Raw genomic sequence first — 21,904 nt, 5'->3', positions numbered from 1 at the left:
CAGGGGAAACCTTTGGACAGCAGCATTGTCGGTCTTGCAGGGAAAGAAAGTGTACTAGTAGATTTTAATACTCTAGCAAATTGACGCCAAAAATCTAGATCACACGCGATAATCTGTTTTTTTATCTTTTGGGTTAAAGGGTTTACATGAATACTTAAGCTAATCATTTTAAGCACTCCTGCCAGTGTTAAATGGTGGGTGATACATTCTGCTGGAACGCTTTTTCTTTTGAAAAACAGCAGAAATCCTGCCTGGATCACCAGGTGATAACAAAGGAAAGAGCCTAAAAAAGAAAACGAATACCGCAATCACATCCTGAGAATTGGTAAGCTGCAATATATTAAATGTTTGCTTTTGGGTTTAATACTGATTTAAGTTTATGCACTTTTATCCAAACGATATTATTATAGGCCATAATTCTAGAGACCTATAGCTGTTGATTGATCAGATCACGTAGTCACCGGTTGGCTTTATGTAAACAGTATAGGAGCTATCCACATGTATGATTCATATAATTTATGACAAATTATTTTCCCATGCGACTTGTGTATGGCGGTGGTGGTGACTGGATTAGCAGTCCCTATGATGAAAACTGTTGTACTTGTTTAGAAGTATGCCATGAGTGAAAAGCTATTGAACTGTCTTTAACACACAATAGTAATCATGCTGTTGGATACTTGTTGAAAATCCTATCAATTTCAGTTTCATGGACAGCTAATGGACTTTTTTTTTTTTTTTTTTTACAGGAAGCACAGGAAAGTGCGCGAGCGTTCTCGCTCTTCCTCTTCTTCCTCGCGTTCCTCCCATTCCATGCGAGCACCACCGGCAACAGAAGAATTTCCTACTGAAAGCGAAGAAAAAGAGGAGAGCTCTGCACGTTTAGGAAACAAGGATTTCCAAGGAAGCAGTGACAGAGGACGAGCAAGAGGAACTTTTGTAAGCTGCTAATAGCATCCGGAGCAGTGGAATAACTAGACTGCACTAGAAAATGCAGAATTCTGCATAAATATAATAGCTCTTGATTTTTTTTATAGAGTTATTTAGTTTGTATTCTGCTACAATTTTTAATAGCATTTCTTAACCACTTTGAGCTCCGGAAGGTTTTACCCCCTTAGTGACCAGGCCATTTTTTTGCTATTCGGCACTGTGCTACTTTAACTGGCAATTGCTCGGTCATGCAACAGTGTACGCAAATTAAATTTATAAAACAATTTACACAAATAGAGCTTTCTTTTGGTGACATTTGATCACCAATGGGTTTATTTTATTTTTTTTTTAATTGCAACGAAGACCAAACATTTTGAAGAAAACTGATATTTTCTACTTTCTGTTAAAAACCTATCCAATAAAATAATCAAAACATCAAATGCCTTTATGAATTTAGGCCTAATGTATTCTGCTACATTTCTTTGGTAAAAAAAAACAAAAAAAATCCCAGGTGTATATATGGTTTTGTGTGAAAGTTATAGCATCTACAAACTATGGTGTATAGATTTTGAAAATTGTTCACTTCTGATATACTGATAGCCGATCTCTTTTCTTGAGGCTCCTAAAAAGCCAGGATCTTACAAATAACCCCCCCCCCCCCCCCCCCAAAAAAAAAGAAAATGACCCCTTTTTGGAAAGTTAGTCTGAGATGTTTAGTGAGCGGCATGGTGGGTTTTTTTAAGTTGACATATTGTCTTCTTTTTTTTTTTTTTTATTGAAATGTAATTTTTTTACATATGGTCATCAGCGCAAAATAGCGTCGTCATACGACTGGTGTGGCGGTGATCAGGGATACGGACTGATGACAGTATGTGTGTTGAAAACCTTTTACCATAGTAACACTTTATCACTCTGGGAGGGGGGGGGGGGAGTGTGATTAGGGATTTAGTTTTTTCTTTTAACACTTTGCTGTGACAATGATGATCATTGTACAATGTTTTGAATTGTAATGAATGGGTTATATTCATAACAGCTGTGATTACTAGTGATCTGTGGTTGGCTACAGCTAATCAAGGCTGCTGTGATTAGCCAAGGTACCATGTGATAGCTGTGGGCAAATCCTAGCATCACTGTATAGAAAGGAAAGCCGTGTTGAATGACATTCATTCATAACAGCTTTGTTGGTATTGTGATTACATGATCACTGGGCCGCTCAAAACAGCTGGGTATGGGGATCCGCAAGCAGCACGCAGCTTTCGATCGGCGCATGCAGCCAATGGCTGCAGCAGTGCTGATATGTGTATTTTGGTATGGGTGTGAGTCGAGTCCCCACTGTCAGAATGCAATATCACAGCGAGAGAGATCTGTGTTTAGAAGTTTTTTTTTTTTTTTTTTTTGTTTAACCCACTGCTTAAACTAAAACCGCAGGAAAAAAAATGGGAAGACCTTAATGTTCCTTGCACCAAGATATTTTCCGGATTTTCCGATTTTAAATGTTCCAATCTGGAAACATCAGTTGTTAGGGAAATGAGTAACATTGTTATTGGAACTTAAGGGCATGTAGGGGTTGGGGGGGTGGGCAAGACCTTGTAATTAGGCTGCACTTTTGACACCCCCCAAATACACAACACATGTACCTCATTAGCTGTCACATGCTCTCTCTGAAGAGTGATCTAAATGCAGATAGCGGTTATCATTGCTATTGTGAACTATAAGGTGCTGTTCTTGAAGTGAACGTCTCAATTTCATCACAGTTGCAGGTTATTCTTTTCATACAAACTGTTACTTTATGCTGTTTTGTGGCCAACTGCACATTGAGTTGTTTTGGGCTAGTTCAATTGATACAGCAGTATCTGGAAACATTGGCTTTTGTGGAGCGGGGCTTATGGACCAACAAAAAGTACAAGCAGACACTGTATGGTCATGTGCACTAAATAGAACCAAATATCCCCCAGCTTATTGTGGAACACAGCAAGGCCTAAAACAGAAGTATTTGCAGGTCTTCAGTCACAGACCCAAAAATAAAAGCTTTATTACTCCTTATAGGCTAGTGAGTGGAACCATACAAATCCTTTATTTTGCCCACCTAACCACAATGCACGCGTCTGGTTGTTCTGCTGTGTTGGGCTTTCAAAATACACGCCCAATTCCAAAAAAGTTTGGACCTGTAAAAACAAAATCCAATGATTTGCAAATTCTCATAAACGCATATTTTTTTCAGAATTGAAAATATATCAATTATTTAGAAAATGTATCAGTACCATATAAAAAAAAAGGTACTTTTGAATTTAATGGCAGCAGTATGTTTTATAAAAAGTTGGGACAGAACCATGTTTATAAAAGTGTTAGTACCCTCCATAAAAAAAAAAGGCAGTGCAGCATCCAACAAGCCGTATAGACAACAGCGATAGAAACCATACAACTGGAAGTATACAAATGGCTGACAGGTAACAAAACAACCTGGCCAATATTCAAAATCATAAGTCTCCTAAGGGGGACCCAACGTACAGGTGCAACTCAAAAAAATTAGGTCTTTAATTCAAAAAGGGAAACTCATATGATATAGATTCATTACACACAGTGATTTTATCTCAAGCTATTCTTTTAGTTTTGATTATGGCTTGCAGCTAGTCAAAACCCAAAATGTAGTATCGCAGGGAAGACCAATTTAAAAAAAAAAAAAAAAGAATTTTTAATACAGAAATTTTCGCTTACTGAAAAGTATGTCAAGTAATAGTATGCACTCAATGCTTGGTAGAGGCTCCTTTTGCATGCATTACTGCATCAGTGTGGCGTGGCATGGAGGTGAACAACCTGTGGCACTGTTGAGGTGTTATAGAAACAAAGGTTGCTTTGATAGCAGCCTTCAGCTCATCTGCATTGTTGGGTCTGGTGTCTGTCTTCCTCTTGACAATACCCCACAGATTCTCTATAGGGTTTAGGTCAGGCAAGTTTGCTGGCCAAGCAAGCACAGTGATACCATGATCATTAAACCAGGTATTGGTACTTTTGGCAGCGTTGGCAGGTGCCAAGTCCTGCAGAAAAATTAAATCTGCATCTCCACAAAACTGGTCAGCAGAGGGCAGCATGAAGTGCTCTAGAATTGCCTGGTAGAGGGCTGCGCTGACTTTGGACTTGATAAAAAAAGTGGACCAACACTAGCAGATGACATGTCTCCCCGTATCATCACTGACTGTGGAAACTTCATATTGTACCTCTTGCAACTTGGATAATGTGCCTCTCCACTCTTCCTCCAGACTCGAATCTTAATTTCCAAATTAAATGCAAAATTTACTTTCATCTGAAAAGAGGACTTTGGACCACTGAGCAACAGTCCAGACCTTTTTCTCCTTTGCCAAAGTAAGACGCTTCCGACGTCTTTGGATCAGGAGTGGCTTGACTCAAGGAATGCGACAGTTGTAGCCCATCTCCTGGATACATGTGTTTGGTGGATCTTGAAGTACTCACACCAGCCGTACTCCACACCTTGTGTATCTCCCCCAAGTTTTTGAATGGCCTTTGCTTCACAATCCTCTCAAGGTGCTGTGGTTATCCCTGTTTGTGCACCTTTTTTCTCCCACACTTTTTCCTTCCACTCAACTAGCTAATAATAAGCTTGGATACAGCACTCTGTGAACAGCCAGTTTCTTTAGCAGTGACCTTTTAAAGACTTTTTTTTTGTCAGTGACTCTTCTGGACAACTCAAGTCAGCAGTCTTCCTCATGATTGTGTAATCTACTGAACCAGACTGAGAGACCGTTTAAAGGCTCGGGAAACCTTTACTGGAGTTATTTAGCTGATTAGAGTAACACTAAGTCTACAATTTTGAACTTTTTCACAATATTAAAATTTTCTTAAATACTGAATTTGGGGTTTTCACTAGATGTAAGCCATAATCCTCAAAATTATAAAGAAATACTTAAAATATATCACTCCGTGGTACTGAATCTATATAACGAGTTTCACTTTTTGAATTGAGTTACTGAAATCCGTATTTTTTTTTCTTTTTGAGATGCACCTTGATTATGCTGGGTGCAACCCAGCATGACAAAATGGACATGGATTGAACCCAGACCTCAAAAGATTTGACAACTGTTTGGTCATTGTCTCCTTGCCTGGAATGTTCAAGTAGGTAGGTATTATGTCCCATCCAACGGGGCCAGCAACCGACAGGACTCTTCTCACAATAGATAAACATATTCCAAAGGGCCCATGTTTTGGAATACAATGTTACCTGTTTATTTTGAACAGAAAGCACATGGTCCTACATCTGGTCCAACTCTTTTTTTACCCTGTTGAGTCAGAGCCCAATTGAAGGGAGGTTGTGGATCTTTCCACCTGAGCGAAATGTATGATTATGCAGCTTGAATATACTGGCGCAGAATATACTTCTTATAAGTTTGTCGGAATGTCCGAGACCTAAAAAAGGAAGGATCCTCTGGAATCCGATAGTAAACCTTTTTTGATATTCTGCGCACTTCCTTCCAGAAGCAGTGAAGTCTGGGGCAGGACCAAAAGATATGCAGAAGCATTCCCCCTTTCCTCCTGACCTCTCCAGCAGCGATCGGTAGTAGCCAGAAGATATTTGTGAAGAAAGGATGGAATACAATACCACCTGGTTAAGATCTTGACGTTGTTTTCCTGTATTCTTGTACAGATGGATGATTTAACGGCAAAGCGAATAATGTGCCTTTTGATCCTCCGTGAAAGTTCTGTCCAAGTCATTCTCTCATTTATGGATATAGGGCAAGGTGAGGTCATCCAATGATGAAACTAACTGAATACATTTTGGATAGAGGGTGTGAGGTAGGGTACCTTGCGCAGTATAGAATTCTTCAAAGGTTAACTGATGCCTAAAGTTGCTCAGCAGAGCAAGAAAGCCAAGGAAGTTTTAACGCTCTCCAGAAGTCTTCGCTACAGGGCTCTGTCAGGTCCATCATTCCTTCTTTTAACAACACTATGTGGATGTCGGGGAACTGAGGAGACCAGTTGCTGGAGTTTTTGTAGAGGAATATTGTCCCATCTTGCCTTCTATAGGGTTCTGACTGCTCAACAGTCCTGGGTCGGCTTTGTCATATTTTTAGTTTCAAGATGCACCAAATATTTTATATTGCTGAAAGGCCTGTAATGTAGGCAGGGCAATTAAGCACCCAGTTAAGCTGAATAATGCAAGACCTTTTCTGAAAGACCTCTGAATGGGAGCATATGCTGCTCAAAAACCTGGATATATCTTTAACATTGATAGTGCTTTTGCAGATGTGCAAGCTTCCCATTCCAATTGAACCCCCATAGCATCAAAGATGCAGACTTTTGAACTGAGTACTGGTAACGATAGAGGACGAGGTGGCATCCATGCTTGCCAAAAAGAATGTCAATGTCTGACCACAGAACAGTTTTCGGTTTTGCAACAGAAGTTCACCTTTGGGAACGTGTTACATGTTCCACCCATTTTTAGGACGAAATATCGAACGTTACTAATCCTGCGGCTGCTTGGCGTTCCCAGGACTTTGTGACAGCAGTTCAGGGAGAAGTTCCCCATACTAGCTGTCACTTTTTAAAACGAGTGTGGCTGTGCCGTGCTCGGCTCACACAGCCTTATCATTCATTCAGAGTTCTGTGAATGGATGAGCTACAACTACAGTCAGCCTGTTCGGCTGTTGGCTTGTAGTTCTCAATGAACTACCGCGGTGCTGTTGAACGCTGTGGTAGTTTGATTCTTCCTGTTGATGTGAAACTGCCTGCCCGTATCGTGTTCGGACAGCCAGCTCACATGGACAATCTGCAGGAGACCTACATGGCTCCAGCAATGATCTGCTGGTCACTGGTGCAAAGCTCCTAAACCAAAAAAATAGTAGATGCACATTTTTTTTACCTGTGAATTTTAATATATATATATAGATATACTTATCCTTTAAATGAGCTTTGGCCCTGAGAAGACTGCAGTGTTTTTGTTTCATGTTCAGATATGGCTTTGTTGCATGATAGAGCTTTACTTTACAGATCTGGATGGCACGGTGTACTGTGTTCAGACAGTGATTTTTAGAAGTATTCCTGAGCCTGTGCAGTGCTGTCCATAACAGAAGCATGCCTATTTTTAATGCAGTGCCTGAGGATCATGGGCATCCAGTATTGCGTTTCGGCCTTCTCCCTTCTACATATAGATATTTCTTCAGATTCTCAATCTTTTTTGCTATGTACTGTAGATGATAAACTTTGCAAGTTTACATTGAGTAAAAAATTGTTTTAACAATGTTTGGATGCAGCTTTTTACAGATTGGTGAACCTCTGCCCATCTTTACTTCTGAGACACTATGACTTTCTCTAAGATGCGCTCTTTATACCTAATCATGATACTGACCTTTTGCCAATTAATCTACTCGGTTCCAAAATGTTCTTCCAGCTCTAACCTGTAAGTACCACATATCCAGCTTTTTGTTGCCCTGTCCCAACTTTTTTGAGATGCGTTGCTGCTATTAATTTCAAAATTTTAAATTTTTTTTCTTAACCAGTTCATGACTGGAAGGATTTGCCCCCTTAATGACCAGGCCATTTTTGTGATTCGGCACTGCTTGACTTTAACGGAAAATTGCGCGGTGATGCGATGCTGTACCGAAGTAAATTGATGTCCTATTTTCCCACAAATGGAGCTTTCTTTTGGGGGTATTTGATCACCTGTGCGATTTTTTTTTTTTTATTTTTTTTATTTATTTATTTTTATATTTTGCGCTATAAACGAGCGTAATCTCTGAATTTTTTTTTCACATTCTGCTAGAAAATATCCCCCCCCCCCCCCAAATAAATAAAAAAAAAAATCTAATTTTCAGTCTTTTAGGCCAATGTATTCTGCTACATATTTTTGGTAAAAAAAAACATTGCATTAAGCGTTGTTTGGTGTGTGCAAAAGTTATCGCGTCTACAAACTAGGGGAAAGATTTGTCATTTTATTTATTTTTCTTACCCGTAATGGCGATCAGCGATTTTTAGCGGGACTGCGATATTACGGTGTACAGATTGGACCCCTAACTGACACTTTTGGGGGGACCAGTGGCATTACTACAGTAATCGGTGCTAAACATATGCACTGTTACTGTAATAATGACACTGACAGGGAAGGGGTTAACCTAGAGGTGATCAAAGGGTTTAAGTGTGAGCCTGGGGGAGTGTTTTCTTAACTGTGGGAGGATGGGCTTGTGAAATGACCACAGACCTGTGATCCTATATAGAAGGATCACAGGCGCTCTGATCATTTCAGAAAGAACGGTCAGTTGTGTTTACGGTGGTGTTGGTTCGTGTAGGAGAGTCAGCCTGCTCAAGTAACTCTGCGGCGGGCGGTCTTAATGTGGTTGAAATTATAAATTTTCTCAGTTTAAACATCTTGTTTTTTTATTTTCTATTATGAATAAAATATGGGTTTATGAGATTTCCAAATTATTGCTTTGTTTTTATGTAGATTTTACACAGCGTCCCAACTTTTTTTTTTTTTTTTTTTTTTTTATTTATAGAATTGGGGCTGTAAGTATGTGCCCTTCCTTCTACTCTGTATATAGTTTGTAGTCTGAAATTTCCTCTAATTTTAGTCTGGACCTATACTGTAAACCCCCAGTTCTGGCTGTACAGTTGGCCACATAGGGCCATAAAGGTATAATTTGTAATGTCCCATCCACTATCCTAAAATTAGGAAAAAAAGTACTATTTTTTTTGCATCTGTGATCTGTTTCTTTAGTTTCAAAAAATCGCATAGAAAATAAATTATAGAGTAGTTTGTGCAGTGGGTATTTTTCTTTTTAGAAAAAGTGCACTTTCCTTGCAGCTGTGAATGTCTGCAGAGAGATACAGGTGGCATGGACCTAGTTGCCTTTACCATTACATTTACAAGAAAAGGTATTCTTGATTAGGAACCTGGAAAAACCGAGTGCTGTGTAAAGATACAGAATTCTGGATGTCTACTATATACTGCAATGCTTCTTCCAGGATGGATATATTGCAATCTGTTTTACTTTTGTTAATGTCTCTCTAGAAAAGAGCGGTGAATTTAGGAGTCCTTTATTTTCTGTGCAATTACACAGCTCAGTAGGCTTTATTGAAAAACTACATTGGTCAGCTTCAGTTGATTGGAGGTGTTGTACAAACATTCTCAGTGTTCTTGGTAGAAACAGCCTGTTGGCTTGTGTGGATTTATTTTTTTTTTTTAAATTTGCATCTCTTGGCATTATGCCTAGACACCAGTGCATTGAATTATTTGTGTTTTAATGTGCCCTTTCAGTTGAATTGATGGTGACATTTGTTTTATGTGAATTTAAATTGTCCCCACAGCAATACAGGGCCAGAGGGACAAGACCTTGGGGCAGAGGTGTATTTCCAGGAAATAACAATAACAACAATAATGATTTCCAGAAACGCAACAACCGGGAAGAGGAATGGGATCCAGAGTACACACCCAAAAGCAAAAAGTATTACCTGGTAAGTATGCTTACTAGTTCAGGTAGTTTAATTGGTGCACTTTTTTTTAGCAAGCTTGGTTAATATGTATATTTTAAGACCACTCCATGGCATCTGTGCCTGGGGACAGAAAGCTATGTGGCAGGAGTCTTATTTCTATTGTTTGTCTCCTTTGCTCTTATTTGGTAAGTGTTGCCTAGAAGATGGTCTTTTATTTAGCATCTTTAAATAAACTTAACTTTAGGCTATAGAAAATGTTTAGTTTTTAGTAGTTTGTACATGATCTTCCTACTTATTTCCTTCACATTCAAAACCCTGAAACTGTCTAATACTAATGGGCACAAAACTGGTTACCAAGCGTTAGAATAAATAACTTGAAATTTAGCAACTTTTTTTTTTTTTTTGTTTTATGGAGGGTATTTTGCACGTTTAACAGCTTAGGATAAAAAGGTCATGTTCCCATTTTGCGTGTTATAGCAGCATGTATATTTTCAGGTGCGGTGGTAAACAAAAGACCAGTGCATAATGTGGAGGCGCCCATACATTACAGTGACAATCAGTATCCCGACACCGTCTTGATCCATTCTCATCTCTCTGCAGCATGATGACCGGGAAGGGGAAAACGAGGAGAAATGGGTGAATCGTGGGAGAGGCCGTGCCAGTTTCCCTCGAGGAAGGGGCAGGTTCTTATTTCGAAAGCCCGGCACCAGCCCCAAGTGGGCCCATGACAAGTTCAGCGGGGAGGAGGGAGAAATAGAGGAAGACGAGAGTGGAGCAGAAAAGGATGAGAAAGGCAGCTTGCAAATGGATTAGCCAGATTTCACATTCTAACATTGGACTCTTTCCTACAACCCTTTACATAGGATATTGTGATCTGCTGATATTTTTCCACTTAATCAAATAGTTCTCTATTGACAAATACTTGATTTTATATTTTTCACTCATTTTTGATTTGTATTTTTTTTTTTTTAATTCATATGTTATGTCAATTTTGGTGAATAATATAAATTTAAGGGGATACTGTAGGTCTGGACCTTGACACATTTCCACTACCTATCCTGAGTATGCATACATTTTGATCTTTTATGAAACCTAAATCTGATATTTGTGTGTAACTTCAACATACCATCCACAAAGCAATGTCCTGTATCATTTTGTTATATTGGAATTCCTGTAAAGAATTTGTTTTTCTTTTTTTTATTACCTGTACCTGTTTTAAGCTTGCTTAATACATAGTTACCAAAATGACGGTACCCTTTTTAGAGAAATATTTTGAGGCTTTTCCTTAAAAACGTTGAAATAAACGTTTATGGGTACAAAAAATTGTCTTGTTTTTGTCTAAAAACTTTTAATTATACATAACCAGTTACTTTGTCCTTTTTAAAAATGGGTACAAAATTAAATGTTCTACTTTTTTTGTTTATACTTTTGGCATGTACAGTGACCACCTAAAGTACTTTAGGAAAACTACGGAAAACACTTCTCTTCCTATGTCACACATGAGGAATAAAATATAAATTTGAGTAGGCAGGTCTAATGCAGACTTCTCGTAAACCTTAAAGTGTTTTTCCACCTATCTTTACAGTCAAATTTGAGAAAACCTCACTATGTTTATGTTCACATTCACGCAGCATACCTAAAAATGTTTTTTTTTTTTTTTTTAAACTTTCTTTTATTTAAAAAAAAAAAAACTTTCTTTTCTAAGTGTGTGTGTATGGAGTAGGCTTGGGCAGACTGCAGACCCCCTCTGAATAATTTCAATTGAGAGGAAACTCAAACATGAACATACAATGCAGAAGCCCAGCTTCTAGATCTTTATCCCTTTGTTAGGACAGACGGTGTGCAAATGTAGATTTAACTGATAATGAACTTTGCTAACACAGCACAGACAGGGTAATTTTGGTAAACATTAAGCCCCATCTGCAAATTTTTTCTTTTTCTTTTTACATTATACTATTATGTTCTCATTCACATTGCATAAAGTATGTCTTACCCCAATTTGGCTGCAAAAGGGAACATACACTTTAAGTAGGCGTAAACCCTAATATGTTTACATTCAGTTTGCTAAAGCATTACACTACATTGTAAGTTGAACTTTCTTCCAGAGATTGAAGTACCACACCTTAAGTTATATTCAACCTTCTCATTACAGGTGGTACATAATATGTTCCGGAAGGTGAACTTAGCCTTTAATGAATTTAGGGTGGAACATGTAACATGCCTGTTTCCCGGGGGAACTGTGGCTGGTGGCTTATAGTTCTGAATGAACAGCCTGTATGAAAGTATGTGTAGAAAGCTTGTCTGCAGAAGCCTAATGTTTCACCCCTGATCCACTGATTATGGGTGCAGTGCTTTCAAGGCTCCCGTGGGGGGAAAAAATAAATGCACAATTTTTTTTTCTGAATCAACAAACTTTTTTAAATTGGTTGACTGCCTTACTTCCATAAAACATTTTTTGTTCTAACTGGGGGGGGGGGGGGGGGGCAGGGGAACCTCGTCAAATATTCTGGTAACATTTGTGACCACCAGATAAATGTCCTGCCCCACAGGTTGTGTAAGTGCTAAGCCCTTGAGCCTGAAAGAAATATATGGTTTGCCATTGCTGGCGGCCTTGTGAACAAGTTGTTGGGACTTCAAGCATTAAGACCGAGAGCAAGAATGAGGCAAACTGGTTGGAGTGACTTAAAGTATCTCTAATTTCTGTAGGCTATTGACTTAACGCAAGCCTATATCCAAATTATGCACTTTAAGTATGTATATATTACAAACACAGTAGAGGCACTTTAAAAAACAGTGAAAGTGCAAAGGAGTTGCCCCGGCGCTACCTATAGGTGACAGGGTGTCAACTAAAAACAGTATGTGCCACAAAGTGATAAAGTTGAGGGACAGTGTTTTAAAATAAATAAATTAGTGCACATATAAAATAAATATTGTTCCACTTTGGGGAAAAAATACTTTTGCTGGGTATAGAAACCAGCGTGAGAAGGTGCTCATGTGCGAATAACGAAATAAATCAACACTGGTGAAAAGTGATGATGATTTATTGCAAATATAAACTTGTGTATATATATACAGTGCAAAAATATCAGTGTCACTGGAGATAAATATGGTGAACCAGTGTTAAACAGATATTAGGGGAATTCTTATAAAGTGCAAACAAATCAAAAGTGAGAAGAAATTCCCAATGTGTTGAACAAAGGAGAGTTACATCCACTAGTGTGGCCACTAAATGTCGCAACTGGTATACAACCTGTTTTTCCGTGATTTTCACTTGGATGAATTGGGCACAGTTACAGGGGTTCCTTCCCTTCGGCGAGCAGGCACACGCCAATAGATGTCATAAAATACAAGAGAAAGGGAACCCGATTGGATGCGGATATAAGTACTAGTAAAATGGCGAGCAAAGAAAAACTCACGGTGCAGGCTGTTCGACGCCGCTCCAGCAGACGTCCTCTGACGAAACGCGTAGGGCGGAGTCTATTGCGTCATACGTCACTTCTGGTTTTCGAGCATCCGACCGTGGAACGCGTAAGCTTCCCGGGGAGACCGAACTGATCACCAACAGCCTGCACCGTGAGTTTTTCTTTGCTCGCCATTTTCACCAGTGTTGATTTATTTCGTTATTCGCACATGAGCACCTTCTCACGCTGGTTTCTATACCCAGCAAAAGTATTTTTTCTCAAAGTGGAACAATATTTATTTTATATGTGCACTAATTTATTTATTTTAATACACTGTCCCTCAACTTTATCACTTTGTGGCACATACTGTTTTTAGTTGACACCCTGTCACCTATACATAGCGCCGGGGCAACTCCTTTGCACTTTCACTTAATTTAACCCCTTGGGGTTTTGTTGCTGGCAGCTTACACCTGATTATTATTACACGTTATTCGCACACTTCCATAGCGCTGGTCACCTTTGCCTTTTTACTTTACAGCCTTGCTTTACAAAGTTTACAACAGATGTGCTAAAGGGTTTTCATTTTGTTTTGGTTTTTCCCCTATGAGAGCACAACTTGGCTTTGCCTTTATCGGGATCTTTGAGAATACATTACTGTACAATAGAATTTGCTGGAGAGGTTAGTGAGGACTTGTTTTAAAGTGTTATACTGCTTGTTCAGACTATGGCCAATAAATTATTTACATATTTAAAGTGGCTGTAAACCACAGTTGTGAAATCCAAACAAGGCAATATAATCATATGTAGGGTTTACCTGTCTCTCTCCAACGCTCTGAAAGTAGTTTCTCTCCCATGCTTCATTCCTCTATCAACATGAGTTACTTCTAAGCTGTTTTCCTGACACATGAGATGGATTCAGTGGCGTAGCGTGGGTTGTCAGCACCCGGGGCAAGGCAAGTAATTTGCGTACCTAACCCGCGGGATTTTAGCACTCGAGTCTCTTCCACTAGATTAGTTAAAGAAACCCTTACCCCTTAAGCACATGTATTGTTTGTTATGAAAATACTGATGTAATTAAAGTAAAATGACCAGCCTTTCAATGCAGAGAGACCAGCGTGCCCCCCTTCAATGCAGAGAGACCAGCGTGCCCCCCTTCAATGCAGAGAGACCAGCGTGCCCCCCTTCAATGCAGAGAGACCAGCGTGCCCCCCTTCAATGCAGAGAGACCAGCGTGCCCCCCTTCAATGCAGAATGACCAGCGTGCCCCCTTTCAATGCAGACTGACCAGCGTGCCCCCTTTCAATGCAGACTGACCAGCGTGCCCCCTTTCAATGCAGACTGACCAGCGTGCCCCCTTTCAATGCAGACTGACCAGCGTGCCCCCTTTCAATGCAGACTGACCAGCGTGCCCCCTTTCAATGCAGACTGACCAGCGTGCCCCCTTTCAATGCAGACTGACCAGCGTGCCCCCCTTCAATGCAGACAGACCAGCGTGCTCCCTTCAATGCAAAGAAACTTACCTGCAGCGGCTGCTTCTCCTCAGTTCCCTGCGTCTCCGAGTCCTCCCGCCTCCTCGGCCAATGGCATGCGTTCGCCTTTCGGCCAATCACGAAGCGGGTCTCGGATTTTCATTTGCTATTGTCACACAATGGGTGGGCTTGGGGCGCACTGTTCTGCGCCCCGTGTCCACCCTTTTTTTTTTAAGCCTATTAGAGTCTCTGGCTCTAATCAGGTGATTAAAAAGAAACCCCGCTCTGACAGCGCCAGGCTGCTGACACGCTGCTAAACTGACTGAGCAGTGAGGAGAGGCAGCATAGGCGGGGCTTGGCTTGCAACGTCACCCCACCCTACACCAATGGACAGGTGAGGCACAGTCTAGCCCCGCCATTTTCAGCCATAGGGCGGCCGCGCTGGACATCTCCCAGCCTAAAGATGGAGGCAGCCGCAGACAGTGTGTGAACTGTGTATGTCAGAGTCAGACAAACCAAGTGACCCTGCGGATGCGCCCCCCCAGATGTTGCGGCCGGCCCCCCCTGCACCCCCCACGCTACGCCACTGGATAGATTTGTGACGGGGAGGGAGATGAGCACACAGCTTGTCTATTCAGAACACAGCTCTGCATGTTCCTTCATTCCTCTGCCTATGTGGATGCTGAAGGATTTTATCAAAATTGTGCACTTTTGAATGGCTGTAGACAAGAGAGGACTGCAGATAAAGAAGTAAGTTATGTAGGATTTGTTTCATTTCTGTGTACCATCTAAGGCTACTCACTTCACTGGGTATTGAAGCTAAAGCATTAGCAAGGCAGCCATACAACTAGCATTTTCAGAAGGTAAGCAATAACCATCTGTTTCTCTCATGACAGATTTCCTTTATGCAACCTACTAGTAAAGGTGTACACAGACTTTAGATGTGCTAAACCTTGAGCCTAGATATGTAAAGAGGGCCTTGATTTCAAAGTTTTTGAACCACTGACAAAAATGTGAACAGTTGCTAACCCTATATCTGATTCTGCACATAAAAAGTGGGTAAAAGTATGTAAGTAAATAAAAAATGTTAAACAATGATATACAGAAGTATACCATGTAATAAAAGTTTATATGAAAAAAAATTGCAGTAAATACAAAATCTACAGTAATCAAGCAAGGTGCTGATTGGAGAAAAGCACAAACCTAGATACTGTCCTAACAATATACCATCAAGGAAGATCTAGAACTCTCTAAAAGAAAGGAAGGATGCACAATTAGCTCAGTAATTAGATGGCTCTCACAATCAAAGCGGATAGAGGAATCCTCCCCCCTGTGCTATTGTATTCTGACAGCAGGAGCGCCTCTGCTGTGAAAATACTCTGATCGGCACTGCAGCTGTATGGCTGCAGATGATTGTCGAACGAAAAATTTACCTGCAGGTTCGAGAGGTGTCAATCATTAGATTGACTTCCCTCGAACAGGAACCACCATAGATGGATCGATTTTGTCTGGTCCCTGCTGAACTGACCAAATTTTGATCCATCTATGGCCAGTGTGTAATGCAGCTAACACAAACACATGCTGATTATGCTTATTACAACACTGAGAATGCTCAGGGATAAAAATAAAAAAAAAAAGCAGACCTCTGAAAAAACAGTAAAGCTTGCATTGGTTTCCTCAATTCTTGCAATGCTTGTAATTCTGGAGGTATTCTTTTCTCAGCTAAGCAAATGATTCATTGTTGCACAGCTTCTGCAAGGATCAAATGTCCTTTTGCAGAACTACGTAAACAGTACAGGTGCATCGTAAAAATTCGAATGTCATCAAAAAAATGTATTTCAGTAATGCAATTCAAAAAGTAAAACTCATATTGTATAGATTCATTACACATAGTGATATATTTCAAGCATTTTATTTTTATATTTTGATGATTATGGCTTAACAGCTAGTGATGAAAACCCCAAATTCAGTATCTCAGGAAATTAGAATATTGTGAAAAAGTTGAACATTGTAGACTCATTGTGTCACTCTAATCAGCTATTTAACGCAAAACACCGGTAAAGGTTTCCTGATCCTTTAAATGGTCTGGTTCCAATCATGGTGTAAACTGCTGACTTGACAGTTGTCCAGGAGACAGTCATTGACACCCTCCACAAGGAGGGTAAGTCGCAACAGGTCATTGCTAAAGAAGCTGGCTATTCAGAGTGCTGTATCCAAGCATATTAATGAAAAGTTGAGTGGAAGGAAAGAGTGTGGTAGATGAGCACAAGCAACAGAGACAACCGCAGCCTTTAGAGGATTGTAAAGCAAAGGCCATTCGAGAGTTTGAGTGAGATTCATAAGGAGTGTACTATGGCTGGTGTCAGTGCTTCAAGATGCACCACACGCAGACGTATCCAGGACATGGGCCACAATTGTCACATTCTTTGTGTCAAGCCACTCCAGAACCAGAAATGTCTTACCTGGACTAAGATTGTTTATTCATATTTGTCTTCCACCTTATTGAGGATGATGGGGTTTATTTACTAAAGCTGGAGAGTGCAAAATCGTATGCATCTCTGCATAAAATCAATCACCTTCCAGGTTTTTTGTCAAAGCTTAATTGGACAAACTGAAGTTAGAAGCGTGCACAACTGCACCAGATTTAGTCAATCACCCCATCGTCTTCAATCTTTGCGCCCTGCTGCTGAGCACACAAAGGAAATTCACTTCTGGGATGCAGTGGCGGCTGGTCAATAGGGGGTGCAAGGGCGCCGCCCCCCCCCCCCCCCCCCCCCAGGCTAGTCACAGTAAAAATGCAGCATAAAAAAGTGTACCTTTTAATATGCCAGCGGGGTGCCGGACACATTGCTGGCTATGGGAGGGGTGGGGTTTTGGCATCATGTGCCTCTTTTCTTTTGCAGTGATTGGCGGCCTTTAGAGTGTCCTCTGGGCGCAGAGAGATTCGCCCCAAACACTCCCACTCACATTGCCATCCTGTGATTGGTCCAGCCTGACGTTGTAGGGGCGGTGCTTAAGCCGGCGTTACTCTCTTTACAGCCGCTTGACTGAGACTTTCCCCTGAGCCTGGGCAGTGTCCAAATATGTGATGAGGAGAGGGGTGCACTGGGAGCTCCTGCTGCTTCTCCTGCGAACAAGAGTGACTGTCATGCTGCTCCCTCCTGTTACTGCACAAGGAATCAATTCCTCAGCTCCTCCGTTACAGCAACTTCAACTCTGCCTTATCTCTCCTGCACCCTTTAATCGCTCCTCTCCTTTCAAGCTCCCCTCCCCCCTGTCAGCTCATTCTCACTTCCAGCACATCTCTCACAATGGTAAGTAAGCAATGATTGATGTTCTCCTCTCTCCTGTTCACATTAACTCTTCACCTTCTTCTATCAGGCTGTCCCCTCCATAAATCTACATTGCATTCCACCCAGCCTTTGACTGACACCCTTTCCATCCCAGTTAAAGCGTTAGTATACTCATTTTTGTGACTTTTACCTACAGGTAAGCCTATACTAATATATATATATATATATATATATATATATATATATACAATTGATATCTCCTAAACCTGCAAGGTTTAGGAGATATTTGCCCTGCATGCAGCCGCTGATGCTAGCGGCGCATGCGCTCTGAAGGTCCGGCGGAACTTCAGAGCTCCTTGCCGGAAAGTGACTCATGTGCGCGGGAGTGACGTCATCGCGGCTCCGGCCATTCACAGCGCCGGGGCCGCCGAACACGGAAGAGACGGTGAGGGAGCATGTCAGCTCCCACAGCGGTGTCCAGGGGTCCATGTCGGGGCTTCGTTTTAAGGTATTTCATATTGAGCTAGTATGTGATGCATACTAGCTCATTATGCCTTTGTCTTGCAGGGTTTGTTTTTTTTTTTTTTCTTCAGTATACAACAGCTTTAAGTCCTCTACTAACTGTCCTGTCCCTAAAATGCAGCCTAAGCACTTTCTTTACAGTCATTCACTTTGCTTTTTAACACATATTCTTACTACCCAGACCTACCACTCCACCCCCCCTTCCCCGCCTATTCAATCTTCTATCCCTAATAACCGGTGCGCTGCGGTTTGGCCATAGTGTGATGTGCACTTCTATTGAATTCTATTACAAAGTGCTTTTTCATGAAAGGGCATCAAAGTCCTGTACGCTGCATCTTTGATGCGGTTTCAGAAAACGCACTGTGTAATATAATTCAATAGAAGCGCACCTAGAACCCAGGTAAAGTGCACATACAATCACATTGTGGACAAACTGCAGCGCACCAGTGTGAGCCCTCTATAAAGCTATTCACATCTTTCCATGTCGGCCACAAAATTGCGGCTTTCCTGACACACACACAGAGACACAGGAGTTGATTTACTAAAACTGCAGAGTGCAAAATGTGGTGCAACTCTGCAGAAAAACCAATCAGCTTCCAGCTTTTATTGTCAACGCTTAATGAACCAAACTAAAGTTAGAAGCTGATTGGTTTCTATGCAGAGCTGCACCAGATTTTGCACTCTCTACTTTTAGTAAATCAAGCCCACACTGTCTATTAGCAGACATGTGACAGTGCCATTAATTGTTACTGGCACACCACACATCTGCTAACACATGCATTTTCACATGCACCAAAAATGCATCAAACATGAAACATCTAGGGTCTGTTTAGAGCCCTGATATTTCAACAAAGCCCCCCAACAAGGCAGTTTAAAAAAAAAAAATTCTAAAAACACATGATTTGGTCTCTGAAAAGTAATCCGCATTCAGATTGCTCTTCAGAGAGTATTTGACAGATGGTAAGGAGCCGTTGTGTCGCCTCCTTACTGTCTGATTTACCCCTCCATTCCTGCACAAGCATGCTGCAATCATGTGCATTGAAAACCATTGTGGGGCACCATTCACTTCCATGGGTCAAGTTCAACAAGCAGTAACATTTATGTTGCAGCAGTGAAGCAAACCATCACACCTGCAGCATGTGTACATCTCCAGGCACTCCCTCTGCAGCTAAAGGGTATGGGGGGTGTCAGCTTGCACCTTCCCAGCCATCATAATTAAACTACACCCATTAATCGCTGCGGCGCACTATGCACGCCACATGTTACTTTCTCGCTGAAATCTTCCTCATTTCGACAAAAAAAGAGCGACAATTTTGAAAAAAAAAACAATATTTCTCTGTCGCTCATTGACAGACGTAGTCCTCGTTGACTAATAACAACTCGGGTTATACTGCCCTCTACAGGAGTAGGACTAGACAGGAAAGAAAACGTTCTGGCCACACCCTAGGGGCAGTCCCAGAGGGTATATCCTCTCACTTCCTGCTACAGCAAATCAGTTTTTTTCCTGTCTAGTTAGGAGTAAGGACCTAGATGCCTTGCTGGGATCTTTGGTCCTGGCAGGATTTTTTTCTTAGAAAGATTTTTTAGACCGCTCTTTTCTCCAGTTTCCTGTGAGATCTTCAAGCAAGTAAGCTGGAACTGGGCGACGGGCTGGATGTTGAGATCCAGTGGTCACCCCAGTTCAGCCTACGAGCGTGTGCAGGCCAAAGCTCCGCGCTGGGTCGGCCGCGACATAGTCCCACTGGACGGGGACTGACCCTGCGAGTTAAACGTCTCGCCTGGACGCCAATGACCAACAGAGTCACGGCATCCATATTGGTCGACAGCCCCCCCACCCCGGTGGAGAGGGGTTCTGTCAGGAGTTGGCGCCCGCCTGGTTCCGGTATGGTGAGTAGTATGTTCCCCCTCTCCCCCTGTCGGGTTTGTGGTGGACGCGGGCCCCTCTCTGGGATGGTAGGATGGATCTCCCCTCTATCCTATAATAAGTCACAGATCCCCCAATTTGAGTGTGATTTTTGTGAAAAATAACCAGGAGGCTTGGTTTGGGAGCTGACGATCTAAAGTCATTGTAAGTCTGTAAGTATGACTGAAGTCAGTGGCAGCACTAAAAGGGGCGTTACTATTGAAGTAAAAGGTATCCTACCTGTCAGAGGTACACAGGCTGATGCCTATGCCTGAGTACTGCAGTCCAGATCGCCATTCCTCCAGCTTCCACGGGCTGCACAGCATCTGTTTTGTGGCATCTCCCGACGACCCACGGACCGCATACGGCCCGCCAGGGTCCTGTACCGTCGGCCAGGCTTATCACCATCCAGGGTGAAGTTTGTGGGGCCGATGCACTCCCGCAGGCCGCTAGGCCGAATACAGCATCCCGCAGGCCGCTGCTAGCCGCCGCTATCCTAACAGGCCGCCGCTATTGTCTTGCAGATCACACGAGGCCGCCATATTGGCGTAGCCTCGTGTCTCCAGCATGGGGGCGGCCATGTTTGAGGTGACCAAACACCTCGTGGAGCCAGGGGGAGGCGCCGGAAGGCGTGTTAAGGGGCGGAGCCGCCTCCTTTACCCAGGAAAAAGGGCCAAAGACTTCCTGTCTGTAACAGGACAGCACTGAGCAGGCTGATAGAAAACTTCTGTGCATCAGGGATGAGCCTTGGGGTCTCTCTCTCTCTGTGGGGTCCAAAAAGGCAGGTAACACTGAGGGGCGCTATTGCGCTGGGGGATTACAAAAAAGAAAAAAAAAAAAGTTTTTTACTTTGTCATTTTTTTTTTTTTTTTTTTGTTGCTGGCAAATGTCTTGTATAATCATTGACCCTGCCGCATATGTATCCCCACCTGATCCCCTCAAGGTGGCCGCAGGACCCTCCAGTACCCCACTTGTTTTAATGCATTTTTGGCAGTTTTGGAGTCTTTGGTATCCCGGGTGGAGGTGGCCTGTCAGGGACGGGGGTCAAGAAGCGACCCCCACCTACCCCTATTTTTTATCTGATACTTCAGATACGGATTCGGAGCTGGTCAATGCAGCTGCAGGTCCTTCTTATGGGGCTGTTGTCTCAGGTAATGTCTCCTCAGCAGTGAGGAGAACGTTTCTGCCTCTGCCATAGCACTATGGTTGAGTGGTGGATGCACTAGTTGTGTCCGTCCGGGAAACCTTTAGTCTTGAGGTTACACCGGCAGAGGTAGCTGAGACTGAGATTCCTTTTTGGTACTTGTTAGCCTACCAAAAAGGGCGAAGGATTTTCCTTTACCCAAATGGGGTCGTTTTGAAACAAACCCCTGCTATTTCCAAACGCATGGCTAGGCGCTATCCGTTTGAGGAATCCCTCTTTAAAGGATAGACGGTACCACCTGTAGTGGACTCACCAATTTCCAAATAAAGCCACCGTTATCCCGTTGGAGGACGCTGCGTCCTTTAGGGATCCGGTGGATCGAAAAAGTGGAAGCGGAATCCCGCGTCATTTTTACCCTGATAGGGTCAACCCTTAGGCAGTGGTTGCCATTTAGTTTGGTTGAGATTATAAAGGATCTCACTAGGGGCAAGAGCACGGTCTTGCCACAGACTGTTAGGATAAAAGGACCTCGTAACTAACGAGGACCTTCCTTTTCTGCTCATAAAGAGTTTGTTCGTTCCGCGAGGGCGGGCGATAAGGCGAAACCCTCCAAACCCCCTTCAGAGGGTTTTCAAAGGGCGCTGGTCGGCTAAACAAAAAGTCCGGCTCAGCCAAGCCTGAAGAATACAGCCTGATGCGCCCCTACCCATCTCTGGGGTGGGGGGATGTCTTCACCGGTTTCCGGATCCATGGCTTGCCAGAACCCCGGACTAAGGGGTTCGCGAGGTCATACGGTCAGGATACAG

General features: G+C 42.3%; 1 protein-coding gene across 2 annotated transcripts in view; it reads left to right on the top strand.

Moving 5' to 3' along the window:
- The window catches only part of THRAP3 (thyroid hormone receptor associated protein 3), a 50,924-nt gene extending 40,545 nt beyond the window's left edge, over positions 1-10,379 (top strand). Inside the window, exons 8-10 of one of the 2 annotated variants that reach the window (XM_082248468.1) lie at positions 747-936; positions 9,241-9,387; positions 9,967-10,379. In XM_082248468.1, coding sequence (XP_082104594.1) covers positions 747-936; positions 9,241-9,387; positions 9,967-10,179 — 550 coding nt within the window. In that variant the 3' untranslated portion in view covers positions 10,180-10,379. Of the gene's footprint in view, positions 1-746; positions 937-9,240; positions 9,388-9,861 lie in introns of both variants that reach the window. The other variant, XM_082248469.1, reaches the window with a different exon arrangement.
- Positions 10,380-21,904: the final 11,525 nt, after the last annotated feature.

This window comes from Pelophylax lessonae (assembly GCF_965119305.1).
Source record: "Pelophylax lessonae genome assembly, chromosome: 2".
Taxonomy (NCBI): Eukaryota; Metazoa; Chordata; class Amphibia; order Anura; family Ranidae; genus Pelophylax; species Pelophylax lessonae.
Note: the sequence above shows the minus strand (reverse complement) of the source record. Positions and strands in the feature narration are given on the sequence as shown.